The sequence below is a fragment of the Scleropages formosus genome, chromosome 3 (genome assembly GCF_900964775.1).
Source record: "Scleropages formosus chromosome 3, fSclFor1.1, whole genome shotgun sequence".
In the NCBI taxonomy this organism is placed as follows: domain Eukaryota; kingdom Metazoa; phylum Chordata; class Actinopteri; order Osteoglossiformes; family Osteoglossidae; genus Scleropages; species Scleropages formosus.
This window is the reverse complement of record NC_041808.1, coordinates 1,662,092-1,670,218: the sequence shown is the minus strand read 5'-3', so window position 1 is coordinate 1,670,218 and position 8,127 is coordinate 1,662,092. Positions and strand designations below refer to the sequence as shown.

The window sequence follows — 8,127 nt, the reverse complement described above, 5'->3', positions numbered from 1 at the left end:
AACCCGGATCATTTGAGTTCAAAGGCAGCAACCACTACGGCGTCTGCTCCACTATAGAGAACAGAAATGTCGAATATCTAAAAAATGCATGTCTTCATAAAGTCATAAAACTGCTGGACAGTCTGATGTAGACAAACTTGCAGGGAATGACAAATGTTAAGCTTACCAGGTACAAGGCAAGGTCCATAAGTTTGAGGAAGTTATTACAACTTTATTTACTACTTTCATCATGACACAAAGACAAACACACACTGAGAAAACCGAGCGACCACACACAAGGGGTAGTGAGGATGGAGGACGTAAAGACGAGCAGGTCAGGTTTACACACGCTTCAGAGAGTGCAGCCGCTAGTTCACTAGTCCCCAGGTCGAGAAGAGTACCTATAACTCAGGACCACGGTCCTCACCTGGGCTTCAGCAACAGTGGGCTTCTGTGCCTGTAACTGACCTTCTCTTTAAAATGTCACATTTTTTAAATGAGCAGGAAGGCAGAAGAGACCTGAGTGTGGAGGCCACAAATGTACAGATCCACTGTGTCAATGTCGAGTTTAAAGAAGTTTAAAGGCTCTTGCCTGAAAACTCTGAAAGTCTATTCCTCCACCACCTAAATGCACAACTGAAATTATTATTAAAAACATTCCCATTCTGGCAGCGTTGCTATTCGGAGCAAAATCCACCCATGATCTCCGGTTCTCACTCGAGAGGTACAGAGTGGAATTTCGTCCACGGGAGGTTTTATGTCCTCCACAAGTGCGTGGGTGTCTTCTGGTAAAAATCCAGGTGAACTCAAAAATCAAATGATTGCTGTAATGACAGCATACAGCTGCTTTGATTGGCTCTTTAGAAATGTTTCTAGAGACAGAAAAGTTTCAAAGTCAAATCTGAATTGAAAGAAAATGTTTTACCTTTTTAACTTTAGAAAAAAAAAATATTTTGCTAAAACAAGAGCTGATGTTATGAGATCCTTTGCACTTCAACAAGTAAGGCAGGAAGCGTAAAACGTCGGTATTTAAACTCCTCAAACTGTCCTTCTGTGTGTCCTCAGAGTTTCAGGAAGGTTCTACAAGTGTGCGACACAAAGGTGTGCGCCTGTGTGTTTGCAAGCGCATGTGTGTGTCTGTGTGTCTTAACCTGCATGCGGCGCTATTAAGTCTTCAGGTACTTTAACCAGAGGCGTTTTTCCACCTCATCATGTGGTCGGAAGTGACACCTTATGATGAAAGATGATGTCGTTGAGGTGTTGCTTGATTTTCAAAAAGTGCCTCTTGAACTCCAAACCATCACCCTGGTAGTAAAAAGAAATTAATTAGTCCAGGTGAAAACAAAGATATCTGTGTGAAAGAGGCTGAGCCGTGAAAGCACGAGCTGATCTGGATCGACGAGGGTTTAATTTCTAAAGACAAATAAAATGACGACTTACCTTTGAGAGCCTGAAGTCCACCAGGATTTTCTCCTCCATCTCCAGGAAGTGAACCTTGAAGATCAGCTTGTTGTTCCGACGATCCATTGTGGACACAGTGACCTAAGGAAGAGTTGGGCACAAAACGTTTCTTCACAGAGTCGTTTTCACTAAGTCTCAGGCCTCTTGGAAACTACAGCAAGAGCTGCAATTCAAGTCCGAAACAAAACATGAGAAAACAGCTTGAAAGCTTTTTATTCTGTCAAGCATATAATTTCTTGTAATTTGTTGGCTTCTCAGCTGATGTGTCAGTAGAACGAAAGTAAAGTCTATACACAAAAGAGTGGAACATTTTACATATGCACTGATTCAAAGATGTTCATAATTGGGCGCAGTCGCACCTGATTCGCGCAGCTCGGTTTCCACGTGTAGCCCATGGCGATGCAGGCGTCCCTAAGGGCTGTAAATGACTGCTCCGCCTCCAGGGTTGTGAAGAAGCGAGTCATCCTGCGCACCAGGCGCTGCCAGGGACTCTGCACACACAGCACAGACATATTGACGCCCCTTGTAGCGAGAGCTCATGGGTACTGCAGTAGAAAGGCCTTATACTGCATTTACATCATCCTAGCTCCTGTTGCGAGAGGGTCACAATTATTCCATTTGTTTTTTAATCACTTAATATTTTATTATACAAATTATTCAAATATTATACATTATTTCTATTGTGTCCAATCATTAAAAAATTAGTTCCTGCATAATGTCACTTGAAAGAACTGAAATCGAAAATATATTGATTGGTCCATTTCACTTCGCAATTTTCTCCAGAAAAATTTATGATGTTCAGCAACTTACGCTGATTTACTCCTTTATAGAGCTGAGTAATTTCAATGCATCTCTTCAGGGTGAATACCTTGATCAAGAGAACTAGAGTAGGAGGTGGGATTCAAACCTGCGACCTCCAAGCCCAAAGACAGCAGCTCTAACCACCAGGTATTTCTGTGCGTGACAGTGATGCCCTGTGGGGTATTACTGACACGTGGCTGACACCACGTGACCTGCATTAGCTTCATTTACACTGATTTAGGGGTATCCCTGTTATTAAAGGTGTTTGTATGACCCACTGTGGGCCGTGGAGTCAGGTCTACGTTCTATTCATTTTGCTGTTCTTGCAATAAAAAAAAAAAAAAAAGCTATAAATTAATCTCTTATTAAATTAGCTGTCCTCTGGTTCCTAGAATAATGGACAACATTTTTTTTAAAAATTACCCTGCTGTAAAAATGGGCAAATTATGGTAGCTTAACAATCCACGTAACTTTGGAGAAATACACAAGGTAAAGACAAGCGAAGGCGAGACGCTACCTGGCTAGATCCAGGCGTGCCGAGCAGCTGGCTGCCCAACAACATATGCTCCGGACAAGCCGGCTGCGAGAAGCTGACCTGCAGCCCATCCGTCTGCAGGTGGCCCACGCTGGCCTCCCAGGAGCCGGGGCTGAGCGCGGGTTCCGGCTGCGAGGTTGATATCTGTACCAAGTCCTCGCTGGCAGAGCAGAAGACACGGCACGCCGTCAACGACCGCGCATTCGAAAGAACGGGCTGAGAGGGAAGTCTGGAGGACGCCGCGCCACCTGTGCACTCACCTGCCGGTTCGACTGAAGGGCAGCTGTGCCGAGTCGCACCGCGGCAGCTTGGCCAAAGGCCTCTGCGAGTCCCACTGTCGCTTCATAGCTGCAGTGGCACAAATCATGAGACAGAAAGCGACATTAACACGCAAGATATTTCAAAATTGTTCTGAACTTCACCTCTAATAGAAGGATGTCAAGCTGTGGAGTGCAGAGAGAGCCACAGCTCGGCAGGTCCTGTAATGTTTTACCTGGAACTGCACTAACAGGTACGAGTTCTTCATCAGAACTGGAAACTCCCCTCCCAATAGGAATAAATGTCACATATGAATAAATGCAACTTTTTATCAAATAAACCAAATGGATCTATATGAAACCACAGAGTAAATAAAAAAAAAAAATCAAAAATGCATGTACAGCCAGTCTTCAAGGTACGCTATCGTAAGTCCCCTTATGTTCCTTTATATTAAATAAATAAAAAGAATTCGTAAAGAGTTACCGTGCATAAACGCTACATTGTATATAATATGTGAACTTGTCATTTTTTCCCACTGATCTCACATATTACTCATATTAGAATACCGCTAGTATAGAGAAATAATAGTTCTATGGTATTTTCATGGGCACCATTTTCGTCATTATACGTCCAGTCTGGGACAAGCTGTGCACAGAGATCAGGTGTCAAACACCACCATTAGAGAGTTTGACTCAAAGGACGGCATTGAGAGCGATTACGCTACCCGTTTTGAAGCTCCTGTTAAACCACCGTTCCTTCTTGATGTCAGCAATCGTTACCCTCTTGTCCGGGTCATGCTGCAGGATCTTGGTCAGCAAACCTGGTTGACAAGGACCGCAGGTCAGCGCTCTCACACCGCACACAACAGGTACCTTACATGTATCCAGAAGGTTAAAAGAGCAACTCTCACTGAGGGGCGCGGCATCAATCTTCTTCCAAGGCGTCAGGTAAGTCTTCTTATGCAGCCAATCAGAGTACTCCTGGCAGCTCTCGGTCGGTTGGTCCCACGGCAGCTCTGCGCCGACAGAGTGAGGCACGCGCATCATCAACGAGCCCACGTACCGCGGTGCAGCCGGCGTTCGCACGACGGCGGGACCGACAGCTCACCTCCAGCCAGCATGGCAGTAAGGACGATTCCGCAGGACCACGTGTCCGCCGGCTGGGCGAAGAACTCGACGCGTGACATCAGCTCCGGGGCGACGTAGGGCAGTGTCCCGCACAGGCGAGTGAGCTTGCGCTCGCGCCCGCGGTGTCGGAACATGGTGGCCAGGCCGAAATCGGAGATCTTCAGGTTATCTGCCAAGGGCACATGTGATACAAGTGACCTTTTCGGGGACACCGGTCTTGGCATTTCCTGGCACTCAGCACAGGTAAGGAGCAGAGCCTTACCTTTCTCATCCAGCAGAATGTTCTCAGGTTTGATGTCCCTGTGTGTGATCCCCACCCCATGCAGGTACTCCTAAAACACATGCCTCATTAGTTCTTTACTCGTTCTTTGACCCCCGATGAGTAGGAATCACAAGCCATGTAGTTTCATAAAGCAGTAAGTACCATTACCATAAGTCACTGTATATAAACACAAATAGGCTCAAGTACCTCCACATGGTGTCAGTGCTCATAATTCACAATATTCAAATTTCCACTAAGGGCGGTACTCTAATACTGACCACGTTACAATGAATTAAGGTAAATATTCTCCTTTCAATATGACGGTATAAAGAATACACATAATTTTCAATACGAGTACAAGACTAATGTGCCCTGAAAATGGTTGCAGGTAATTTATTACTATTATTATTATTATTATTACTATTATTAGAATGTGTCTCTGTGTGTAAGCCAGGGAGACAAACACACTCAGTGGTCATGGAGAGTGACCGAGGAACAGCTCCATAAACACTCACCACTCCTGCAATCAGCTGCTGGAAGAATTTGTGAGCATCCTTTTCAGGCATCCCAACATCAGGTTCTGTCCCAACACACACAGAAAGACGTTAATCACACTGTAAAGGGATTCTGAACTGTCCCCCCACCCGTCACTGAACAATGCGAACAAGTGACTACCTCTCCCTCACCGATGCGATCAAAGAGCTCTCCCCCGCTGCAGTACTCCAGGAAGAGGTACTGTATGTGTCCCTCACGCCGGTGACCAAAGAAGCGTACGATGTTGGGGTGGGAGAGCAGCTTGTGGACACACACTTCCTTCTTGACGTTCTCGGCGCAGTCCTCGGCGCGAGACGTATCCACCACCTTCACGGCTACCGCCTCCTCCGTCTTCCTGTTGAGCAGCAGGCGAACCCTGGTGGACGGCGGGAAGGAAGGTGTCAGAACGCAGGTGGAGAAATGCAGGAAGAGCACACAACGAACACAACACGTGAGAGCAGCGCTTCGATGCAAAATAAGGGTGGGACTATCAAAGAAACCATTCTTAGGGATTTGACAACGTTGTCTGACTTCAAACGAGTTTGGCAGAGCCGAAATCCACTGAATTACATCAATGCTTATTCAGCACGTATGGATTTGATGTGGGGAAAATGTAGTAAAAGCAACGCAACTAATTATAAGCTTTATTTTACATGTGTATACATTGTGTCCGGGGGGCTCGGCACACTTGACGGAGACTGTGGTAATGACTGTACAGTACTACAATACAGTACCACATGTGCACCGCTATAGACCTCCATATATGAATCACTACTCGGTGATTTGCGCCAATACTCACATCAATCACGCAGTGAAATGCATTTTTCCTACTTTGCAACATTTTGGATACTATGTATGTCACTGTGGTATTTTGCGCAGCGTAAGGCTATTTGCCAACGTTCACATATATGCAGTTTGTTTAGAGTTTAAGTGGAAAGACTTGTACTGGTATAAATTGATGCTTATATTCTTACTAATATTTGAGCATAAAACAATGTTTTTTTAATTGAATAAAAGGGAAATCACTCCTGGGTATAAAGCTGAAACCAAATATTTCTTTTTACGTTTTAATTGATAAACTGACATGAGGAAAAAAACAATGCCGATTAATAAAAAAAAAAAAAAATACTTTCCATTTTAATTTCCATTAAAAAACATCTGCATGCATACAGATTTACACATTTAAAAGGACATTTGACGGATGCCAATTTTGATCAGTTTCATCACACCCCTATAGTTCTCAGCTTTTTCAGGGGACGTATCGAGCCCAGTTAGGGCGGCACTCAGTCGTGTGTGGCTTTGTTTACACAACAAAATACCACGGTTGCATTTCGGCTACAGGGCAGCTAAATTAATCGGTGTAAATGTAATGTCGGCTTTTTCTTTGAGGATTCAGTACCAACTGGGGTCATCTTTTCTGGTGACATGTTAAATTTCCAAATCCCTCCCCCTCCCTCTCTTATTTTTAGCGGTGATGTCTGTCCATGGAGACAGATTTACTTACACAGCTTTAAATGGTTGGTGGCTCTGATCTAGTGTCAGTGTGCGGCGCCTCACCGTGGTATTGTACGTGTGTGTGTGTGAGAGAGAGAGAGAGAGAGAGAGAGAGAGAGAGAGAGAGCGCATGTGAAGACAGTGACATACTCTCCATAGGCTCCTTCTCCGAGGGTCTGCACCACATCCCAGTCCTGGACAAAGGGCACAGCCATGGTCCACCTGCGCAACACACATTTACATTCATTCGCTTATTTATCTATTGGACACTTCTCTTCAAAGGCACCTACACTGTTCATCTATTTAGTCATTTACTCGTATACTGCCGCGTAATTTTACTGGAGTAATTCAGGGTAAGTACCTTGTTCAAGGTTACTTCGGCTGCTGGAGGTGGGATTCGAACCTACAACCGAAGTTTTGGGTCAGGCAGGGGCTCTAACCCACCGCGCACGCGCACGCCTCTGAGGTGCCACACGACACTGCAATACTCACGCGAGCAGGTAATTATTATTCTTTTTTTGTTTCCTTTGCTTGTTTTTCACGTTTGGGGCGGGACTCGTTTGTCGTTAGCTAGCGCGACGGAGCGACACACACGACACGGCCAAGAAAGTTACTAGAACTCGTACAGTCACACTGACTGGTGGTAAAATGCTACTTCGTCGAGCTCGGAGGGGACAAGGAGGAACAATCAATGAGACGCCGGGAGCCGCGACGTTCCTCCGACTCGAGTCTTCGGTTCGGGGAAATCCTCCTCCGGCTCCTCCCTCCTCCTGGCGGCCGTTGCCCTCAGTCTCACGCTCCTCCGGTTCAGACTTCTTTCTTTGGAGGGAAATGTCACGCAGTAACGTTACGATGTCACAGCAAAGTCTCTGCTTGCTGCGGTTTCTCTCCTCTGGTTCTTTCACCGTGTTGAAACCGCGACATTACAGCTGTTTTCGAGCCGCAAACGTCGCCTTGTCACGAGAGGTAAAAAGGGCACCTTCGGGCTTATTGGCGCGCTGCATCCAAAACTCGGGCTCGCAACTTCCGCTGGCATTGCGTCACTTCCTGGCAACGCGAAGCTCAAGGTTTTGCTTACTGGTTCCACTGTTTTTAAAGAATCTAAACAGTACATAAAAACTAATAAAGATTGTATTAATAAAAAAGGACACTGTAGCTGTAAATTGTTATTTTCAAGATGTTTTAATATACAGCAAGGTCACTGAAGTGACTTGTAGTTTGCTTATTTTACACATACATACATGCATATTTATTTATATACTCCCTGTGGCTCGGTTGGGTTACTGGGTTAATGTTCTTGAATAGTGAGTTCTCGAATTGCTCACTGAATGAAATAGTTTAGGTTACTGCCTTAACCTTCTCCTGTCAACAGTTCGACACGCTACTTCCGCTGTCATTGCGTCACTTCCCAAAGACACGTGGGCGCGTCTGAACCTGTGAACTCTGTGCATCCGCAACATTTCAACTGATTTCTCAACTGTTTTTAACTCCTCACACAAGTGCAAAGTGTTTTCTCAGCACCAGCTGTACAATTAAATAACCGTTATATACTTATAATGATACAAATTAATATAACACACCCATACCTGTAAAATTTCTTGTTGTGCTCTTACTTAATGGTAAGGAATTAGAGTTTCAAAATACACCATCTCGAGTTCACTTTCAGCTGGAATTGG

At 45.0% G+C, this 8,127-nt stretch overlaps 1 protein-coding gene across 4 annotated transcripts; it reads right to left on the bottom strand.

The window, feature by feature from the left end:
• Positions 1 to 258: 258 nt before the first annotated feature.
• chek1 (checkpoint kinase 1) lies at positions 259 to 7,728 on the bottom strand. Of its 4 annotated transcripts, XM_029250509.1 has the most exons (14): positions 7,693 to 7,728; positions 6,944 to 7,498; positions 6,602 to 6,673; positions 5,110 to 5,333; positions 4,939 to 5,003; positions 4,424 to 4,493; positions 4,142 to 4,330; positions 3,945 to 4,049; positions 3,759 to 3,854; positions 3,037 to 3,124; positions 2,759 to 2,936; positions 1,800 to 1,931; positions 1,420 to 1,521; positions 259 to 1,284 (listed from the first exon to the last, which is right to left on the bottom strand). In XM_029250509.1, the coding sequence occupies exons 3-14, from the start codon at positions 6,664 to 6,666 to the stop codon at positions 1,189 to 1,191; spliced, it is 1,410 nt and encodes a 469-aa protein (XP_029106342.1). In that variant the 5' UTR covers positions 6,667 to 6,673; positions 6,944 to 7,498; positions 7,693 to 7,728; the 3' UTR covers positions 259 to 1,188. The 4 variants fall into 4 exon arrangements, with proteins under 4 accessions (XP_029106342.1, XP_018591830.1, XP_018591831.1 ...); XM_018736314.2 differs by lacking the exon at positions 7,693 to 7,728 and having other exon boundaries at positions 6,944 to 7,608; XM_018736315.2 differs by lacking the exon at positions 7,693 to 7,728 and having other exon boundaries at positions 7,078 to 7,608.
• Between the last annotated feature and the right edge of the window lie 399 nt (positions 7,729 to 8,127).

Bases quoted from the DNA above. Each gene is read 5' to 3' on its own strand.
- chek1 (XM_029250509.1), bottom strand. From the start codon at position 6,666: ATGGCTGTGCCCTTTGTCCAGGACTGGGATGTGGTGCAGACCCTCGGA. The intron at 3,125-3,758 runs GTAGCGTAATCG...GTGCCACTGCAG, and splicing joins TAACAGGAGCTTCAAAACGG to CTATGAAGCGACAGTGGGAC. The intron at 2,937-3,036 runs GTGAGTGCACAG...CTGCTCTGCCAG, and splicing joins CCCTTCAGTCGAACCGGCAG to CGAGGACTTGGTACAGATAT.